Here is a 23,217-nt window from a genome sequence, read left to right as displayed (position 1 = left end):
TGAGCCAAGTTTCCATTCAAGTTGACAGCGAATTTCAAACAAATTACCAAGAAATCAGCAAAGGAAAACGCAAAAGAATTCATGTTTCCATTCACAACTGTCGTGCAGGAGTTTGGTGCATCGTGATAAGCGGCTGACGTCACTAATTCTCCAGTCGGATGCCATTAAACCGTTGTTGAAGAAGAGGGCAACAGGGGAGTGGCGTTCGTGACAGTCAGATCTACCAAACAATGGAAAACATGACGGAAAATATGGCGTGTAATTGAGGAATTTCCACACAGATGTTTTTATCGATACACCAACTTTTCCACTCAAGCCAGGTGTAAAAATTTAGTTGCGATCAGAGCTGCAACAATTAATCCATGAGTTAAATTCATCGGCAACTATTTTGATAATCAATTAATCGGTTTGAGTCATTTTTTAAGAAGAAAAAGTCAAAATTCCAGCTTCTTAGATGTGAATATTTTCTGGTTTCTTTACTCCTCTATGACAGTTAACTGAAAATCTTTGAGTTGTGGACAAAACAAGACATTTGAGGACGTCATCTTGGGCTTTGGGAAACACTGATCGACATTTTTTATACCATTATCTGACGTTTTATAAAACAAGCAACTAATTGATTAATTGAGAAAATTGACAATGAAAAAATTGCAGCCCTAGTTGCGATATTTTGACTTCACGTACTTATTGCAGTTCCTACACGAACGTGAAGAGAAGGGTGGGCGTAAAAAGTTCCCAGTGAAAAAAAAAAAGCCTAAATGGGTGTAAATGGAGCCAGGAAAACGGTCACACAGACCACCACTGCTCTTGCTCAGAAACATCTGCTTACATTAATAGCAAACTGTAAATACAAGTCATCCTCACCACACTCAGCTATGTAAACAGAAATAAACAGTTGCTGTTACTTCCTGTGGATTCAGACAAACTGAGCCGGATTAATTCTGAGAGGAAACAGCAGACTGCCGAAGCAAAATCGGGATGAGATGATGAATTCATAATGCCGTTTGAGAGCCATAAAACTCAAAAAATGTGAGAGGAATACACATTCCTTATACTATCTTATTGGTTAAAGATGACATGGTCAGCAAATAAATCCATAACAGTTGAGATTCAGACAAACACCTGCACATCTTAAAGGACTTAAAGGAATACTCTAACATTTTGGGAAATAAGCTTTTTTTGCTGTCTTGATCAATATTAATTCAATCTTGTTCAGCAGAGAAATTGATGCTTACAGAGTTAATTTGATCTATTTTTACTTTTAATTCGGCGCTGAAATCCAAGAGGCCGGTTGTGATCACGTGAGGCCGCAGAGACAAAATGTGTTTTCTCGACAATGTGTGCAAAACAGCTCAGACACCACGTCCCCCATTCATTTATTTATTTCCCAGTGACTTATGGGAAAACACTTGGCACTTAGCATCCATCCATCCGCAGCATCCCAAGCATCAAAAGATTTGTGTGTGGTTTGTGCTGGATTGAATGAGCTAAGTGACTGTCACATTATGTAAGGTTGTAGGATAATTCTGTTGGCTTTTCTCTGCACAGTTTTTGATTGTCTGTCGGGGCACACACGCACACGCACCAACACACTCCTTTTTCTCACTGTCAGCATCATACAGGGCCCATTTTTATTTCCATACCTTTTCTGTCATGACCTTTTTTCTTCATTCTTTGTTCTATTTTTGTCCTCCATTGTTTCTATTTCTGTTTTCCCTTCTCTTTCACACCAACTATCCCCCTCTCTCCATGTACTCCAAACCTCTAAACACACATTCACACACATTTTTATAGTAGGTTATATCAGAGAGTAATCTCATTTTGCTCATGATGTCGGTATCATAGCCCCGGCTAGATCCTCTCCACTCACCCTAATTACACCATTGCCTCTGCATTAATACGGTAAATATCCCGTAAATTATTAACGACACTGTCAACATGCTTTTACTAATGAATCACACAGAGTATCACTCCAAATCAGTAGCACCGGACTGAGTGGGGAGATGCTAACTAAATACATTAAGGAGCTTATGTGTGGTTTCTGTTTACCAAATTAAAAATAAATGAAAAGCTGACAAAAGTACAGAAAGAAAGTTTTTAATCTCTAACAATTGGAACAGCACATATTGAATGTGAACATAGTGATATCTGCTGCCTGTCTTGTTGGCTTGAGCTGTAAGCAGCTGGTGTTTTCTTGTGTGAACATGATGCATTTAGTGTTTCTTCGTTGTTGTTTTTTCCTCTTTATTTCCTGCATGCCCGGTGATGATTGCCTCCCTTTTGAGGTTGCAAAATGTGCCACTTCGTCTGTGAAATAGATCCCTGTTTGCACACGGAGAGGCTGACTCTTCTGAGAATTACACCTAGTCACTTTATACCTCCATCTTTCTGCCTCTTTGTGTATACTTTCTGTTCAATCTCCTGTTAATCTTGCTATTTGACACAAGCAGACAACACATACAGTATAGCACTCACTTTATGTTGCATCTCTTCTCATCAGTATGCCGTATGTGTGCCAGCAGCAGAGATGCTTTAGGCTGCTAGTATTCACACCAGGTCATCGCTGGCAGCATTGTGTGACATGCTGTGGAGCAATAATATCAGAACCCGTGTGAATCAGTGCGACTTTAAGTTGTGACATGATTATATTCTGTGCATATTGTTACGTCTGCAAATTCAGATTTTTGTTCTGCAAACCGGCGAGATGTAAGCTTTCTACAACATGTGCTTGCAAAGTTCCTCTTTTTTCTCTCTCATTCAAGTCAAATTCCCCCGTCGTCAGAGCCAGCGATACGAAACAAAAGCGCTGTGAATTCTGTGAAGTGACGAGGGGAAGTTGTGTAAGGGAATATTGAGAGGAGCCGCTGTGTGTAGACATGGCCTGGGTCGGTGCCAGCCACCCGTTCTTACCCTGCACTTTGACCTCAGCTCGGGAGAGGTGGGGCTTTTCTGGCTGCAACTTGACTCCTCTGGTCCGAGCGGTCTGTCGGTGGTGGGGGGGGATGATCAAAAAGCAATAGGATTGATCCAATACTCAAACAGGAAATGTCACCAAACACTCAAATAGCGGGCATATACAGTTGTTTTTGTGTGCTAGTGTGTTTATATGAATACATTCGCTCATGGCACAACATTCACACCCTGGTCCCTTCTCCTGCCTCTCTGCCTGACTCACTCCCACAACTATGCGAGCAACTCCAGCTCAGTCACCTAATTGATTCCAGACTTTCCCCTCATCCCTTCACTCGCTCTGAGCCTCCTCCTCCTCCTCCTCCTCCTCCTCGCTGTCACTGCTCCTCGTTCTGTCCGTCTTTCTGGGCTTTCTGGGTCTCAGTGCCTGCCATGTGTGTATTTAACTTATTGCTATTACATATACAGTACGTACTCATGATAGAATGCATGTAGTATGTTTGTGCATGCGGGCTCCTCTCTGTAATTGTTAGGGCTGGGACGATATGCTTAATCTCCAAATACTATCACGATACTAGGGTGCAGATTTGATATGTATTGCGATTTTTAACTTTTTTAACACCATAGATCATGGGAAAAAGTTGAATCATACACTTCAAAGGACTTTTACTTTGGAAAATATCTAAATTAATACAGTAACAATTTAGATTTTCAGCATGTTTGTAGTCAGAGATGTCCTGAAGTCAAATATATCAGTCATTGTCAGGAATTATGGAGCAATGTGTTTTCATTGCACCACAAGCATTCAGAAATGTAGCTATTTCAGGGTACAAATGTGGGACTTTTACTTTGAAATTGATAAGTTTTCTGTACAAATTTTCCTCACAAATTAGTGGTATCTTCTTTTTAATTTATAAGGGACATGTACTACTTTATACTTCTGGTGAATATAATCCAATCAATCTTATTTTCATATATGTATTCTATATATATCCTTTGTTAACAGCCTATTTTTGAAAACCGGACGTAGTCACACGTGTGTACTTACACTGACTTAACCAAGTCTGTCTTTAGCTCTCCCGTCAGCTCTGTTCTCTTTATACATCCATGGTCAGCTCCGTCGGGGCCGTTTGAATGCATTTGTGTTACATACTTTGGATTTAAAATGTGAGGGTGCAGGTTGTATCTACGCAGATCCCCTGATTTACCATCATTAGGTGAGATGAATGGATAAGAGAGCCAGGTTTGTATGCCTGCACCTGAGGGAGGACTAACTGGATTTTACTGTCAACATTTCTGACTTTTACCAGAAGCTGTAAATCCAGTCTGTGTCCAGGTTGAAATAAAAGGCAGTGTGAGTCATTGTGCGTCTTCCAGTTTAAAAGGTTGTAAAGATTTGTAATCAGTTTAATTCGAAAGCCTGCAGAGTTTCCCGGTAACTGCCCTCTGGATTCTGCAAAGTGGTGGCGGTGTGTTTAGAGGCAGGGCTGTTGTGTTGAGTCGGCAGGTGTCGCTGAGAAGTTTAGGAAATTATGTCACTAGAGCATGTGGGTGACTGTCAAATGGACAGGGGTGTTTGCTGTTTAATGATCAGAAGAGCAGTTAGAAATAAAGCAAGAAAGAAAATATGTCCCTTTGTAACCTTCCATCTCAGAGCCTATTACATTTGATGCATTATAAATCCAACAAGCATATTAAATACCCTCTTTCGTTGAGAACATATTATGTACAGTACTGTATGTGTGAAGCTTACAGTAAGGCAGTGGAGACTCTGCACGGACATGGTTGAGCATACACATCAGTATGCACAATTCAAACAGTATGGTCAATGGTGGGTTGTACAAATACACAGTATTTACATACCGATGGATAAAAGGCACAGTGAGGCGCCATATCCTTATGCTACTGCTGTCAGATGCTACTCGATGGTTAGTTGACCTCACCTGATCCTGTAACTTGTTCTTTCATAATTTTTCACAGCAGCCAGCTTGAAGCTCATGTGACTGAAAGCAGAAAAACACAGGAGCAATAACAGGCCGCCTGTAGAGCTGCTAGTTCTCAACCCTTTCAGGCTGTTCTCATACACCGCTCGTAGCTATATACCTACAAAAAGTAATGCACCGTAATTCTTTTATATCCCACGAAATCAATTTGTATGTAATCCACATAATAGTGAACCAGGAAGAATAAATAGTGACAAACGCTGCATAGGGAGGAGGTCAGGGTGGATGGGTTGGTCAGGAAACACTGGACTTTCACCCAGGAGACAGGTGTTCATATCCCATCTGAAACCAGAAGTCAATGTTGATATCTTTTTATTAGATATTTATTAGATATTTCGTCACATAACTTCTGTACTTAAGTTACGCCACTTCCAGTATTATTTTAACCTAAACCATGATCTTTTCCTAGTAGTTTTGTTGCCTAAACCTAACCAAGTCGATCTTTTTCTAAACCTAGCCAAGTAGTTTTATTGCCTAAACTGAACTAAGTTGATCTTTTACTTAACCTTATTAAGTAGTTTTTGTCACAAAACTTCCATAATTAAGTTACGCCTCTTCTGGAGTTATTTTAACCCAAATCATGATCTTTTCCTAAACCTAACTAAGTAGCTTTGTCGCCTAAACCGAACTAAGTTCATATTTTCCTAAACCTAAGTAGTTTTGTTGCCTAAACCAAACTAAGTCCATCTTTTACTAAACCTAAGTAGTTTTGTTGCCTAATCCTAACTAAGTCAATCTTTTACTAAACCTAACTAAATAGTTTTGTTGCCTAATCCTAACTAAGTCAATCTTTTCCTAAACCTAAGAAGTTTTGTTTGCCTAAACCGAACTAAGTCGATCTTTTACTAAACCTATCCAAGTAGTTTTGTTTTGAAAAGACAGGAGTGGAAATTGAGACGTGCGTCACGTGTTGCTGGACATTCGCAGGAAAACACAAAAAATTAACAATAACTTTTCGTAAGAAATCATATTTTTGTATGTTGTATGAGAATACATTGACCGTTTAACACAGAAACACAGTAGTTTGCAGGTTAACTTTCTACCTAAACTCCACAGCTGCTGATCTACACAGCTCCACGCAGTCAGACACTCATGCTGTTTCAAGTTGATGTTTAACAGAAATTGTCAAAGTTGAACAAATTGCATAGCTTTTAAAGTACAAGCTGCTTTGATCTCATAATCGTTCAATAATTAGTTTGGCTAATGTCTGGACGGAGACTGCGCGTAAGTTCCATGGAAATGTTCTGTATGTCTGATGACACAACTTATTTTTCGACACAGACGTTGAAGCATTCAGTTATGGTAGCAATTATGGAGTAATGGGGCCTTGCTTCACCCCAGAAGATAATAAACAGGGCTGTTACAGTTTGGATTTAATCAACAGTGGAAGTTGTGTCTAACATGAGAAAAATCTGTTTATTTTATACCCGTGGTAGGATGTAACTGGTCGGCTGTAGCTCAGGTCAGCGGGCTCTCTTGACTGCACTTGTACCAGCATGGCTTCAGAAGGTGATGCTCAAAGTCTATTAGCCGAATGGTCCATTTGTAGACGGTGACGGCTCCTGAACAACAATGATATTTTAAGAGCAGCATCCCATAATGAGTTGGCTAAAGGAGCACAGACGGATACGCTGATGTAAGAAATGGTGAATGACAGGAAGATCTTTCCCGCTGAACTTTCACCAAAGCGTCTTGTGGCCAAAAAAGAATGCCCTTTCCACCGAAAAAGATTCATGAACTGATGAACTTAAAAGTATGTGATCTACGGGAACTGTTCAACAATGTTTGCCTCATTTCAAACTAGAACTACAGCCAAAAAAAACTAAATTGAAAGCAGATTTGTTACAGTAAGTGGAAATGGAGTAAAGTCCCTGAATAACTTCCTGCAGTGGAAACCGGGTCGTACTGTCAATGTGTTTTGTTCCCTTTTCTCTACATGAATGAATTTAGAATATATCCATGTTCTGTTTGTAGCTCAGCTGGCCGAGCTGCATTAACTGTGGCTCGGTGCCAGGATAATACGGCATATTATTGCCATATTAACAGCCAGCACAAAGACAGTGAACTGCTGTAAGTAATCTCCTCTGGGCTCCTCGGTTCTCCCCGCACACTTTTCTTTGTGTTATTCTGACGTCCATGTGAGTGTTATGTGGGAAATTGGCCCTGTTAGTCGGTTTATCACACCGATACCTGCCCTTGGTGGGAATTTCCCCTTTATGTGGGGAATGCGACGGAGTCAAAAGATGCAAAAAAAAAAAATCAGAATCGCCAAGTAATAACAATGGAGGGAAGGAAGGAGGGATTGACATGTAGTGAACTGTAACATTAAATCCAAATTGAAAACCTGCGGTGTACGATAGCCTTGTTAATCAATATTGATGACTTAAACATGATTTTTCTTTGTGCTGATTTAAAGCTCACTGGCCTGCTCTCTGTTTTTGAAACAGTCAGCTTTTTATGGCCTTGTAATTGGCAATATTGCATGGATACACAGACGTCATGTATCGATCTTTTATTATATAAACTATTAATATTGCAAATATAATGTCGACTCTGATACAAACGGTTCAGTTTGTCAGGTGCCCGATGCAACATTTATGTTTTTATGACAGTTCTGGTCAGTCTGTCTGCTTGACTGACAATCACATTTTGCTGCAATAAAAATGATTAAAGTGAGATGATATAGAGTGAAAACTGTATCTTATTATATAAAACAGATGTTGAGAAACGGCATAATTTGCAGTCGAAAAAAGTAATAAATCACAATATATATTATCGTAATACTCTACATATCACAAAATGTTTAAAAGATTGTATCGTGACTTAATAAGTATCGCGATAATGTCGTATCGTGCAGGCGTCTGGTGATTCCCTCTCCTAGAAGATGTGATATTGAGATAATGTTCTGATGATTCAGTATTAATTTTGCCCTTATCGCCCACTTCCACAGACTAATCATTATTATTATCATCATCCTCACCCCTCTCTCCCTGTCCATCTGTGCAGCCTTGTCATCTCTCTCTCTCTCTCTCTCTCTCTCTCTCTCTCTCTCTCTCTCTTATTAGTAAAAACGTAAGCATACTAAGGCAGGTTGCTATGCACCAGCAGCACTACATGCATTACATACCCATACACACACACACACACACACACACACACAGCAAACAGAGATGCTCAGACATGCAGCAGGGCAGCTAATTAGTAAAGTGGCATTGAGGTTTGTGTGAAATCACACACACATACAGACAATGTCACATACACACACACGTATCGCCCATGAGCTCATAGTCTGCACACTGCAGAGACACCACTGGACGCCAATACTGCTGGTGCTATTGATCCAAGACAAATGAATGAATGAGGGAGAGAGAGAGAGAGAGAGAGAGATAGAGAGAGAGAGAGGAAGGAAATGTGTGGAGAGGGGTCATCGTGTTCGAGACAAGAGCGTTGTCACACCTCAAATCCCGCCTTCCCCCCCCCCTCGGATCAATACCAGCTTTGTGTTTGTTAGCACGGTGTTGTAGTGGTGAGTGGTCACTCCCTCTAGTGGTGTGAGACCAACACAGTCAGGGGGGGACGCGAAAGAAGAAGAGTTGAACACACTGGGAAACGAGAGAGGGACAAAACAAGAGTGAGATGGAAAGATAGCATTAGATAGAGAGAAAGAAAGAGAGGTGGAACTATAGAGAGTGGTAGTGGCGACCCAGTTCCATCACTGCTTGTTTGTGTTTGGGTTGGCACGGGGATGGGGGGGAGGAAGGTTGGGTGAAATAAACATGCATTTGTGAGGACGTTACCTCACTGTACACATACACATATATACTTTATATAGCACTCACTCACTCACACACACACACACACACACACACACACACACACACACATACATGCAAAGTCAGGCCCAGAGCTTGCATGTGCTCTATAAGGCACTTTGGGACCCAATTCTCACACACGCTGCATGCATTAAGATGAACACGTTCATAACGGCAATGACAATGTTGATGCCAGATGTTGCTCTCACACTGATATGTTCATAGATCTGCACGGGCACAAACACACTGTGACCATTCATGTATGTACATACACCGTTTTTGGACCGTTTCGAATAAACTGCAGCAAACTATTTCAATTATTTTTTGCCACATCAGCCCCAGACATTTTTATCGGTGGAGTTTTATTTTAGGGTTATAAATGTCAAATCGGTTCACATTAGACATTTTACAGTTTAATTAGGGCTCGTAATTTTAAAGATTCAGTAGATTTATTAGAGTTTATTTTGGTGAAAATCAATAAAATAAATCAATAATACAAAAAGGGGGTAAAAATTTAATTTTAATATTTATTAAATTAAATTTTTTTAAATATTTATTTATTATTTGCAACACACACTGTTGCTTAACTGTTGTTGTTATTATTATTATTATTTATTATTTATTATATATATTCATGTATATATATATTTCCAAACATACATAATCAATCAGCAAAAAAAGATAATATATACATAAACACATAGTCACACAGACAAGTAGAGGTACATGTTAGTCTATAGCCAATCTATATTGTAATTTTATTTGAATGAGAATCAGTTGCGGAAGAGTACACAGTTTTAGGGATTTCATATATATCAGAAATGGCTGCCATGTCTTACGAAATCGACCTGTAGAGCCTTATTATTATTATTATTATTATTATTCATAAAATATATATTTTTACTTACTGGTTTGGTGCATAATCATTTGTGTTTTCTCCCAATTTTTTCATCATTTTTCATATGCTTTTGGCTTCAAATCTGGGTGAAAATCTTTTTCTTTTTTAATGAATCTGCTTCTTTTAAAAAGCTAGCTTTTTATCAGTGAAAATCAGTAAAAAACAAAAAAAATGATGAGCTTTCAGTTTAATCAAATTGAGGCTGATTACATCCAGTCCCTTTAAGATCTTTCAAGCATGATGCAGTTCCCTTTACTGTAGCTCAGACTCTGATGAATGATGGATCACGATGCTTTAAAGCCCTATTGCACTTAGCTGTGCATTTAGTGTCTACAGCGCACTTTTCCCCTGGGCCATCTGTGTTCTTCCTCTGATTAACAGGCAGTAAAAACTCTAAACATGGTGGACTGACTGTTGATGAAATGACAGTTTCATGGTGTTTCCGCCTCACGCGCTCCCTACAGAACATCACTCTTTAATGTATCCGATAATTGTTTTATTTCACACTCCATTTTCTATATTTATAATTTTGTGTATAAAGGTTGCGTATGCATGCGCGTGCGGATGCCTGACCTTGTTTGCTTGCGAGAGTGATTTGTCACACCGTGTGTTGATATGGTGCAGTGAGCTGGCTCTCTGACAGCTACAATATAAACAGGAGCGTCTAATGTGGATTGCATGTTTTCTCAGGCATCTAAGCATGTGCCGCTACCGCTGTTGGGATTTGTAAAACACATTGTACCTGCTCGTGTAGGAGCTCCATATCTCATGCAGGAATTAGGGTGGAAAAGTTACATTTAAGTCCATTTCTCTGGGGTGCGTGGTTCAGATTTGTTGACTTACGGGTGGGAGGATGCGAGGGGTTTGTGACAGTTTCGGGAGTTATAGGGGGGTCAAGAGCCTGCAGTGGAGCCGGTCATGACGAGAGTAAATGAAGATGGGTTGTGGGAGGATTGGCAGAGTGGGGGAAGAAGAAAAAAAAAGTTGGGGGGGGGGGGGGGTGTTGAAGAGGGAGGGAGAGATGTAGAGACAGTGAGAGCTAATGAGCTGGATTTGCTGGAGACTTGGCATTCTGCTCGTGGTGCTCGCTCTATCTTTCTGGCTAGAGCGAGCTTCCTGTCTGAGCCCTGAAGCAGGAGTAAATGAGGGGTGGGCGGGTGGGGAGGGAGGGGGGGGGGGGGGGAGGAAGGTGGGGGTGGTGGAGGGGTGTTGGAAGCAATAGAACAGAGGAAGGAGGAGAAGGAGGAGGGTGAGGGGCGGGAGGGACCAGTGTTGAAATTGAATGCCAGGGCGCCATGTTCTCACCGCCAGCGTTTCCATGGTTACAGGGTAATTCTGGCGAGTAAGGAAATTTCATTCACTCTGGTATGAAGAAGAAGAAGAAGAAGAAAAAAAACAGGAGCGAAATATCAACAAAGCAACAGAGAAAGGAATACACACACACACACACACACACAAAAAAAAAGAGGGAAAAGAAAGAGGAGGAAAGAGAAACCTCTACTGGGGTTTCTGCCACCCATCCCCCAGGCGATCTGCCTCTGCTTCTGTCTCTCATTGCCTTTTTTTTTTCTTGTGTATTTCTGTGATGCTTGGTTTGTTTGCCACCACCCTATAAGCAAACACAACACCCACCCACAATCCTCCAGTTCTTCCAGGAGCCCTGCAGGTATATGGCAAAGAACAAAGAGAAACACTGTTAACCGGCAACTGTGTGTGTGTGTGTGTGTGTGTGTATGTTAGTGTGTTCTTTTTGGGAGGATGGCAATGGGGGTTGGTGTCGGCGTAAGGTCGGTGGGGGTTAAAGAAATCAGGAGGGCGCTCAATTGTTCGCAACACATTTGACACATGTGAACTGGCCGCTGAACACAGAGGCAGCTGATTTTGACCACGTTTTGTCTTCAGCTGCTTCAATTTCACAGCAAAAAAAACAAAACGGGTTGAGTTCAAACTCGGTGTGCATGTACGAACCTGAGCACGCAAGCATGTGTGTCATCCTGCTGCACATACTCTCACTCGCCAGCTAACTGCTGTTGACAACTGCATGGGGTTCGACTGGGCTGTCGCCGCAGCCAACCCGACAGCTGTACAGCCAAGCACCCTCTCTCTACACACACACACACACACACACACACACACACACACACACACACACACACACACACACACACACACACACACACACACACACACACAACTTCATCTTCAGTGTAATTTCAGATATGATGTGCAGGTTTTCTCATCAGCACATGCAGCATGTTTTGACAGAGTGGGCCATAAACACATGCAGTTAAACGCTGAATCATGTGTTGTTTATTATCCTCAAGCTGGTGCTCGCAGATGTTTCGCCGTCACACAAAATATCATTACTTTTCTTTTATTATCCAGATAATAAAAATAGCGAGATTTATAATTTTGGTGGTTATTTTCTCTCCCTGTCTTTCAGTGGCTGAGGAGGGTCTGTGGGAGTGCGGGCTGTCCTACGAGTGCAGGACCCTCCTGTTCAAGGCCATTCACAACCTGCTGGAAAGGTAAGGAAGCACCTCATTAGCTGCACAGCGAGAAGCTGCTGAACGTTGTAGATAGAATATGAAAACATGTTGCATGACATATATTTTATCAAGTGTATAACTTGCAGCATTATGAAGTTTTTGCACAATTTGTTACTGCAAAGTGACCCTACATTTAACATTTATAAGCAGCATATAATTATAGTTTGTAACACTAGGGCTGCAACTAACGATTATTTTCATTGTTGATTAATTTATTGATTATTTTCTCGATTAATTGATTAGTTGTTTGGTCTATAAAATGGTGAAAAGTGTCGATCAGTGTTTCCCAAAGCCCAAGATGACGTCCTCAAGTGTCTTGTTTTGTCCACAACTCAAAGATGTTCAGTTTACTGTCATAGAGGAGTAAAGAAACCAGAACATATTAACATTTAAGAAGCTGAAATCAGAGAAATCTGACCTTTTTTTCTGAAATAAATTACTCGAATCGATTATCAAAATAGCTGGCGATTAATTTAATAGTTGACAACTAATCGATTAATCACCGCAGCTCTATAAAACTCAATATAATGTAGTTGTAAGCAGATATAAGTGTTTATTATTTTATATTTGTCATAACTCCTCCTGTGGACACCCCACAAAGTGGAGGCTGGTGTATAAACAGATACTGAGTGACAATATAAGAAAATACAGTTGCAATTATATCAAACATGCATTGTAATTATAATTGTTGACATTAATAAACACTTAAAATGTCCTTACATCTGCATACAGCTGCATACTATGGTGGTACACACCATTTATTAAAGTTTTTAGGGCTATAGTGTTTATATAGAGCTCATACATGCTAAATAAGGAAGTTAAAATAATTATTTATTACATTTTCTGTACTTTATAAATAGTATAATTAACATAAATATTCAACATTTTCTTTAACATACTCAGTAAATGAAATTAGCACTCTAAATGTAATTTCTTTCTCTTAAATGAACAAGAATGACTTCTTGAATTAGGAAACAAAAACCACCGATCAATAGAACTTTGTGTCGCGTTGATCGACAGTTTCAGTTTTTCTTCCAGCAGCTTCACCTTAATGAAATTATAATCTGAGCGCTGAATCACTTGCTCAAGTACCCAAAGCTCTCCTTTCTGAGTCAGAGCCATCTGTTAAATGAAGCAGCACATATTTGCTCTCTATTAAGTTAAGCATCAGTGATCATCATAGGGGGCAGGTTGAATTAACCTTCCTATTACCTTGAAGCTAACTCCTTTTATAGCTCACTATTTCAACACCGGACGGATCATTTCCACTTTCTCTTTCATATTGCACAGACAAAATTCACCTCTGTCGCTGACTGTATTATTATTATTGTTATTATTATTTTATTATTTGAATTAACAGAGTCTTAATCAAACATTACTAATAAAGCAATTGTGAATTTTTCGATAAAACAAGCAGAGAAAAATAACACTTACAAAACACTAATGTTAAGAACTACATTACAAAGTACAATGAGTCAAACTTTATGTCCAAACTTGTGTTGAATTCGTCAGTCGAAGCTCCACAGACAAGACTTCCTATTGACATTCATTATTTTTGACATTTTCAGTAAAAGATTGGAATAAAAAATAAATTATCCTCAACGCTTTACTCAATGCGGAGGTTTATATGAAAGACTAAAGTCGTGCTTGTTTCCCATTTGGAGTTTGAATTGGGACGCAAACAAGAGATATAAATCAGTAAAATTACCTTTAACTCTATACACTTGCCACACTATAAGATATAATTAGATGGGAGAAAAACAAGGGTATTACTTTGCCGATAGGTTAGGCCAATAAGTGTGCTGAAAGCTGCAGTTCGACTCAATTTTTGACAGTTACCGTGGCCAGAAAATGAACAGATCAATCAAGTGTGATAGCTTGAGACACCTGTCAATCAAACACACATGTTCCCAAACATATTTCTCTTCAAATGTGCTCTTATCAATATTTTTATACTAACAATGGGTTAGATGATGTGTAATGTGAAAGGAGTTCATAGTGGCAAATTCACAGAGAATTATCTCCCAACTGTGCAGTTCCCCTACGCTCTGCGGCAGAGTATTAATAATAAATTCAACACTGATTGTTGTGAAACATTATTTTGGTGTTGCCCACAGACAGGCACTGTTAGCCCAAATGAATTATGGCTGTTGTGTTGTTTTTTTGTTTTTTTAAAGCTGTGCATAGTAGTGCCGCAAATTGATAAACAACTACGCATAGCGGCAATGCATAGCTACGACGTTGTTGAATTAAAACATTTACGGTGGGAAATTAAACCATCCATTGCTGACATGGAGCCCGGTGTCCCGGGACCTGGTGAACATCCAGACAAAAAAGCAAAAAACGTTATCGCAGGCGTGTGGGAAGGGAAATACCTGTGAATCATTGCTGCCTTACGAAATCCAAACTAAGCGTTTTGCCAAGTCTGCAGGAAAGAATAATACTATTATTACTACTACTGTTCGTTAACACTGAATGTAATGTACTGGAGGCCACTCCCACCCCCAACTCCTCTTCATTCTCACCCTACTCTGCAGAGTATGTCGGTGTCATTCAGCTCCTTGTCTTGGTTTTATGGCAAACAACTCTACTGTTTTGTTTCAGTGTAACTGCTCTTATCAGCTTCATTTCCCCCCACACACTCAGCTGACAAACCCACCACACACTACAGACAAAGTTGCTGGTGAACAGTCGAGCATTTAACAGCGAAACAGACAGATAGTGTATTTCCCTCAGGAGTCGGTAGAAACCAAAAACAGAGGTATAAAGGAAAACTCGAGATGGATGCAAATGTTGCTCTGTGTCTGCTGGATAAGTAAACAGGCAGTTGTTTGCTGACGTGTCCGTCATCTCAACTTTATATGGTGATAATATGTCAACACATTCAGGTTAAAAACTTAATATTCACTTTGATAGATGAGTATACATAACTAGACATGCCGGCGTAGAAGAAGCAAAATTGGCTTTTTAACTCTTTGAACTCTGCAATAGAAATGGTCCGCCAGTGACTACGTTATTTTTGCTTATTGTGATGTCATTTCTTGGAGTATCTTAAAATGCTTCATATCTCTAAAATCTGTATAACCTAAGATAAATAATAACCATAATAGTTGATACAAGTATTGTCATAAATAAAAAGAACATTTTGATCCAAAATATTTCTACAGTTTTCGGAGTTTTAGAGAATTGGAGAAACAAAGATTTGGATTTATGCAAATTTTTTATGAGCAGATCGAGTGCAAAAGCGTTTATGTTCTGCACCTCATGTATTGTGATGATGTCATCATGAGCGTACAACATGAACACAGGAAAGACAGAAGCTTTAACTTTCTGCTGCAAAAAGAGTGAATGCTCTAGCTATTATGGTATTCATTTTAGATCGATTTAAAAAGGATCGTTCAAACAACGATCTCCCGCGGCCTTCTGGCAGGAGGTCTGTTTTTAAAGGGTTTAGAGCCTAATGTTAAGAGCCTAAGTTGGGTGTATCCTATTGGCTTCATTATCATCAAGAGTATGGCTCTTGAGTATGAGCCTTCTTTTTGAGCCAGCATTTGAAGGAGCTGTATCTGGAGGCTTTTCAGCATTAGCTTCAGCATTTACTCACATTAGTTGCTCCATGGATATAATGCTTTACTCTTTTACAGTGTATTTTTTGTAAGGGCTCCAGTGAAGTGACCGTGCACAGGGATGCACTGATCCGATACACCACATTGGTATCGGGGCCAATACTGACCTTATTAAGCGGTCTGGTATCGGCCATGATGTAACCAATCTACTATAAACACAGTTTCTGTGTTAATGTTATTCTAAAATGAATTGTTTGGGGTCGATAAGACTGTACCAAAGATGGTAGAGCTGGAGGCTGAAAGCTTTGGATAGCTCAGCCTGGCTGAGTGCAGAGGAGTCCATAAAATCATTTTGTAATTCCTTGACCGGGGTCAGAGGATCCAGCAGGGAATTCACTGGCACCTGCACACAGAGACGAGTCAAAGTTGCGAAAGCGCTGAGGTTTGTCTCTGAAAGGAGGCCGACACGAGGTGAAGAAGTGCACAGATGGTGGGATAGCCAAATAGGGAGCATGATGACTGAACCGTTTGATGTGATCAAAAAGGAAAGGGTTTTTGGAAAGCTATGTGTAAAAGTGCACACCACTTTCAGGGGGGAAAGCAGATTAGCAGAAGATTACCTTTTCCTTTTCCTGTACGCTTAAACTGCACATCTCGAACACTGCTCAGATGTTGCTGAGGGACGGCCCCCTGCTGCAGTTTATGTAAAACTATAAAATGTAGAGCTGCAGCGATTTATCGAGAAGTTGTCAACTATTAAATTAACCGCTGACTATTTTGATAATCGGTTTGAGTAATTTTTAGGGGGGAAAAAAGTCAAAATTCTCTGATTCCAGCTTCTTAAATGTGAATATTTTCTGGTTTCTTTACTCCTCTATGAGAGTAAACTGAATACCTTTGAGTTGTGGATAAAACAAGACATTTGAGGACGTCATCTTGGGCTTTGGGAAACACTGATCAACATTTTTCACCATATTCTGTCATTTTATAAACCAAACAACTAATCGATTAATCAGAAAATAATCAAGAGATTAATCGACAGTGAAAAAATTGTTAGTTGTAGTCCTAAGAAAATGCATTTCCTGCATGTGAATGCTGAACACTAAAATAAAAGGCAAAGCATTGCTGAAAATGCAGAAATGTGAAATGACTTGTCTAAAAACTGTTAAAGCTCAAATGCATTGCATTGCACAGCTGAAAAATCTGGGAGTTGAAATGTAAAACTGTCAGAGTTGGAAGCTGAACCGCATAACCTAAAGAAGCTAAGAGCTGAAATACACAAGAAAAGCTGGAAGCTGTTTTATTGTCTGTTGTAGTAGTAGAAGTAGTATAGGCTTATTTTTTTGCGCTAGATGGAAAGATTTAAAACAATGATTAAAGTTATGCAAAGTCAACTTATTATAAAAAATAGAGCTGTCAAAGTTAACATGATAATACTGCGTTAACGCCACTAATTTCTTTAACGCATTTATACAACATGCAAATTTTAGGTTGTTAAAAGACTTGTTTTAAAGATAGAGTGAATATACTGGCATCATATGAAACTAAAAACCTAAGGAATCCATTGGTACCAACCATGTCATACTAGCTTATTGTGAAGGAGGTTAAATAACGCTCCAAACTTAGACTACATTTTTTTGAGGAAAAACTGGCATGGCCATTTTCAAAGGGGTCCCTTGACCTCTGACCCCAAGATATGTGAATGTAAATGGGTTCTATGGGTACCCACGAGTCTCCCCTTTACAGACATGCCCACTTTATGATAATCACATGCAGTTTGGGGGCAAGTCATAGTCAAGTGAGCACACTGACACACTGACAGCTGTTGTTGCCTGTTGGGCTGCAGTTTGCCATGTTATGATTTGAGCATATTTTTTATGCTAAATGCAGTACCTGTGAGGGTTTCTGTACAATATTTGTCATTGTTTTGTGTTGTTAATTGATTTCCAGTAATAAATATATACATACATTTGCATAAAGCAGCATATTTGCACACTCCCTTGTTGATAAGAGTATTAAATACTTGACAAATCTCCCTTTAAGATGCATTTTGAACAGATATAAAAAATTGATTAATTTGTGATTAATCGCGATTAACTATGGGCAATAATGCGATTAATTGCAATTAAAAATGCTATAAAATAAATCTTTATTGTTCACCAGGGTGGAAATGTGTCTTTGTCCAAACACAGGAAACAACAACAACAAAACAAAACAAAACAGACAAGCAGTTAGTAAAAAGAAATGCATAGACAGGTCATGTTACACATTGAAACAGTTCATGTCTGTGGCTTAGATCTGCTCAATCACTTTGTTGAGTTATATTTTAATCGATCGACAGGCCCTAATAAAAACACAATCAGTTTCTACTCATATACCTGAACGCTAAGGCCGGATGTTGTGGAAGCCGTCACTGAGGAACAGTCTGTAATGTAATGAAATCCTATACAACACCACCAGAAGCATAAAAAACACACCATTGACTTGATACAAAACCTCTCTAAGCCTCTCAAGAATACTACTCGTTACATGATTCATATTATGGAAGTGCATTATACAAGATGTTAAACCATTTTTCCGCCTCTCCTTTTTTCCTTGTCTAATGAATAATTTTCTTTCTCTCCTTCTCTTTATTCTCTAGATGTTTGATGGATAAGGGGTTTGTGAGGATTGGGAAGTGGTTCTTCAAGCCACATGAACTGGAAGAAAAGTCTTTGGGCAACAGGTAAGAACTCTCAACGCCTCATTGAGATATTATCGTTGGACTTTTTCAGCATGTTTCTGTGTGCCACGGGGTTTCATGTAGTCTGTGAGATATATACACCACAGAAGTCCATGTGTGTGTGACACAGCGAGGCAGTGTGAATGGCTTTCATGTGATTCAGTATTTGTCCCCTCCTTGATGTTCCAGCGGCTGGCTCATGGTGTGAGACTATTAAAAACCAGGACAGTGAGTGGTGGCGAGAGGTGAGAGCCGAGCTGAGTCGAGCTCTCGCAGCTCTCTCTGGGTGAGGGGAGGGTGGTTGTGTGTGTGTGTGTGTGTGTGTGTGTGTCAGTGTCACGCTGTGTAAGTGTGTAGCAATGTGGGAGACAGACAGAGAAACTGAAACATAGTAAAAAAAAAAAAGAGGGGTGGGTGTGATGACAGTTGCTCAACTTGTTGCTTCAGCCTTTCTAGTCTGCCCACTTCAGCTTCTTCTGCTGGTGAGGATGCAACAAACATTCCTTACATCTCTAACATAGCGGTGTTTAAATGCTAAGCATTCAAGTAGGAAACCACTTAGCTGTCAAATTGCTCATTTTAGAAATCTGTTCGCTTAGAGGCAGCAGACACAAAAATCCTTTTATTTCTATTTACTTTGTGGTTTTTGAACTGGAAAGCCGCAAATTGCATTGTCATTCAAATGTGGTGCAAATTAAGAGATGCACAGGAAACTCTCGCTCTGGAAAGTTGCTGACTCGAGTGCAGTCTGCTGCGATGCGCTGTAGCAAACTTTAGCTGCTCTCAGAGCAGGTGGCGGTCCCTCAGTGAGGCACGGCGCGTGACATCTCAGGAGAGCGCGCGTGTCACTCGTGTTGCACAGTGTTTTGGAAAAAATACTGCGAAGAGGAAGCCTGACATGACTGTGAATTTTTTGTTGTACCTAAAAGCACTCTGGTGGTTAAATATACTGCACATACAGGCGACAAATTAAAGGGGAAAAAAGCGGAATGAATGAACATAATGAATGCATGTGCTTCCATGCGGGGCACGAGAGGTCGCTGAATGGTTTGATGAGAGTGGAAAAGGATGTGAATCGAATGAGCACTTTACACTTAACACTCAACATGGACACCAAACTTCTCGCATTGTATTTCTAATGCACATTCTCTGCACATGTAGTGGGTACGTTATCCTGTTTGACAAGTGGAAGTTGATCATTAATTACCTCATTGGGTAACACTTTACATTAAGGTGTTGTAATAAACATTAGTTAATAGGTAATAAGTCCTTATATTATGCTTATCAACATTAATATGTGTTAATAAAACTATAAGTGTTAATAATGGCATTATATACATGTTTATTGTTAAATTATAAGACATTTATAAGCATTTAATAAGAAACTTGTTAAGAGCTCATAGACTGCTGAAGAACGTAAATAAACATCAGAAACATCTTGTACTGTTTAGCTGTAAAATTAGTTTTACAGCTAAACAGTACACTACAAGATGTTTCTGAAAACATTTGAGGTAATAAATAGGCATTACAGTAACAGAATATTGATTCATATTTGATCAGTGCTGCCTAGTTTGACCGTTTGATCAGAGCTCGGCTCTGATTGGTTGTTTTCCTCCGGTCTGTGAAATCTTGTAGATGCCATTAGGAGCACCGGAGGACACAGAGGCACATGATCTTTTCAGATTAACCTTAAAGTTTTATAAAAATAACTTTTTTTTAATCATATTTGCTCCATTTTGTACCCGCTGCAGCTTTAAAGCTTTACTGACCACTTTTCGTTGCTTTATTAAGATTAATACATACTTTATTCCGCATTTATTAACAGTTAATTATGCACTTATTAACAGTTTTGCATGTACCGGATCTAAAGCGAGAACAATGCTTGTCAAGGTTATTAAGTCGGATCCTTAATATAAAGTGTTACCTTTGAAAAGGCTTTGCTTGGAAGAGAAACAATATTATAAACCAACATTGCAAGCTACCAAATAGTATAGATAGAGAGTCACTGCAGGATCAGTAAATAACAATTGTGTGGGAAGTAGGAAGGTGTGAAGACTGCGTGCACACAAACATATGTTGAAATCCTCTCTCTGAAATTACGCTCAGCGTTTTGGTGTTTGAGTGCAGAGATTTACATGTGCGAGTGTCTCCTTTGTCCATCATGTTATTCCTCTTGGTTTTTTGACAGCTCTATATGAATATGTTGTCAGCTGGTACGCCCCCTGCTGAGCCATTCCTGACTTGTTCTGTCTGTGAATTATTGAACATCCTGAAAAGGAGAGACAGAGAGAGAGACACATTCTTGAGCACAAACAAATACAAATCTTATGTAGATGTCTGCAGCAGTATAGCCGCGCCGTTTCATGCCTGCACTCTGCGGGTGTTGCGTGCATCCCATGAAGTGAACCATGGCATTTTTGTCTTTCCACATGTCTCCACACATGCAAAACACACATGCTGTCCTGAATGCCCACACATACACACACACCATCCCTCGTTCCCAGAATAGCAATGTTGCCCCACAATTGACAGTGTGAGCCCCGAGGACCCCTGCAGATCCCTGGCCGTCAGTGTTTTCATGCCATGAGGGAACATTGCTCAGTTAGGCATACACTGACCTCCTGCCTCAGCTGTAACCAGCTCCTTTGTCTCTTCTTCACTCCCACACTGTGCCTCTTATCCCCAACAGGGGGCGCTTTGGTGCTAACATGCCATGCCGTGCCCCCTTACCCGTGCCAACTCCTGTGCCTTGGCGCCGCCACCTTTTGTCAGGCTTATCTGGTGTTTATCTCGTATGTGTCCCCGGGGCACGGCGAGGATTGGCACATCCAGGACACTTCCAAACCACCCTCCTCCTCCTCCTCCTCCTCCTCCTCTCTCAGCACAACACTCATGCTCTCTTTGTGTCTGAATGGGAGGAAAGCACTCTGGGTTGGTAACGGATTGCATCAGACGCTGAGGGGAGCAAGAGAGAGAGTTACAGAGAGAGAGAGGAAGAGCGGGGAGGAGGCTCGGTGTGTGTGTGGTGGGGAGGTGGGGATCAGAGAAGATGGGGGGTCGTAAATTAATCATCACTATAGACGGCTGAATGGATGTATTAGGGTCTGTCTCTCTCATTAGTTCAGTCAATTCTATGCATGCCAAGTACACTACACAGTGTATTTGTTAATCTAGGTGCTTTCATTCGCATTAATGGCCATATACTCATGCATAAATAATGTTCATATTTTATAGTGTAATAGAGCTGTCCTCTGGTGCTAGACCACCAAACAGAAACAAGTTGCTCTCTTTTTAAAAATCACAGAAATCCTTACCTGACCTGAGGATGAGCTTTTTTTTAATACAAGTGCTCTCCTCTTTTCTCCTCTCCTCTCCTCTGTTCTCATCTCCTCTTTTCTTTTCTCCTCTCCTCTCCTCTCCTCTCCTCTCCTCTCCTCTCCTCTCCTCTCCTCTCCTCTCCTCTCCTCTCCTCTCCTCTCCTCTCCTCTCCTCTCCTCTCCTCTCCTCTGTTCTCATCTCCTCTTTTCTTTTCTCCTCTCCTCTCCTCTCCTCTTTTCTCATCTCCTCTCCTCTTTTCTCGTCTCCTTTCCTCTTCTTTCCTCTCCTCTCTTCTTCTTTCATCTTTTCTCCCCCTCCCCTCCTCTCCTCTCCTCTCCTCTCTTCCTCCCCGGGGACCAATGACATTGAGATATTAGCCATCTCCTAGGCAACAAACATTTGGTGTTAGGCCACATCACAAGGTCACAGCATCTCCAGCTAAACAAAACAACAACAACAAAAATATATATATATGAAAAACATACTTATCACCCCAGCTCCACATCTTACCCACACTCTACCGGGCACGCATCTCCGATTATAGACCTGTGTGATATTTTTACTGATGCCAAGATTGTTTATTTGTTTGCACAATTAAAATGGCATGGTAAATGGATATGTGCTGGAGAGGAAGGAAGCCAGAGGGGTTTTGTACAAAGTCCTCCCTAATGTGAAAGAAAATTAAATTTAATCAAGTTAAATCATAAACAGACAGACGGGAAGAAACAACAAGAATAATGAGCGAGTAAAAAAAACAAAAACAATATATAATTGGTATGTTTGGTTAAATCTTTCCCCGGTGCTTTCAAAGGCTTAAAAAAAACTTCTGAGAGAAAGAAAGTCACGTGCTTCTGCCAAAACAGGTCATATGCAACGCGATGCTAATGCATTACAGTTTTTCTCAATTGTTTACACACAAATACTGGTACTTGACACACAATGACCACAACATGTAACTCATGCACCAACCCCCTGAACCAATTCTGCTAAACTACAAGCACAATTCCTGCTTTACACTCAAATTGCAGTTCTAAAACACACTTTTTTCAAAACACTACACACAATTCTCTGCATTTGGCACAATTTTCATGAAGAAAATCTCATTTTCACAAGGAACACACTGTCATTCAAAATTCTAAAGTCAATTGCCCTACTATGCACACTGACTCATCACATGGGCAAACACCTGTCACACAGTGTAACAATTAGCAATCAGTTGATGCTTTTCATGGCTGGATTTGACATGCTAAGCGATATTTCCCCCGCTGCTTGGCCAGGGAAAACATTGCTTGTGATGTGGATGAGGTGCTGTGGCCAGACCGAAACAGAAGAGAGGATGCAGCATAGTTTTTTTTCCTGTTTTTTTTCCTGTAACTGTATACAGTAAATTCTTCTGTTGTTTTGTATGTAGACCACTGTATGTGCAACTTTGTGTTGGT

The 23,217-nt window shown here is 40.1% G+C and overlaps 1 protein-coding gene across 2 annotated transcripts in view; it reads left to right on the top strand.

Moving 5' to 3' along the window:
- The window catches only part of LOC141757863 (mediator of RNA polymerase II transcription subunit 13-like), a 104,416-nt gene that overhangs the window by 47,315 nt on the left and 33,884 nt on the right, over positions 1–23,217 (top strand). For both annotated transcript variants that reach the window (XM_074618744.1, XM_074618743.1), the window contains exons 3-4: positions 12,067–12,151; positions 18,380–18,463. In XM_074618744.1, the coding sequence (XP_074474845.1) occupies positions 12,067–12,151; positions 18,380–18,463 (169 nt within the window). The remainder of the gene's footprint in view (positions 1–12,066; positions 12,152–18,379; positions 18,464–23,217) is intronic.

Source organism: Sebastes fasciatus, chromosome 19, assembly GCF_043250625.1.
Source record: "Sebastes fasciatus isolate fSebFas1 chromosome 19, fSebFas1.pri, whole genome shotgun sequence".
NCBI classification, from domain to species: domain Eukaryota; kingdom Metazoa; phylum Chordata; class Actinopteri; order Perciformes; family Sebastidae; genus Sebastes; species Sebastes fasciatus.
Note: the sequence above shows the minus strand (reverse complement) of the source record. Positions and strands in the feature narration are given on the sequence as shown.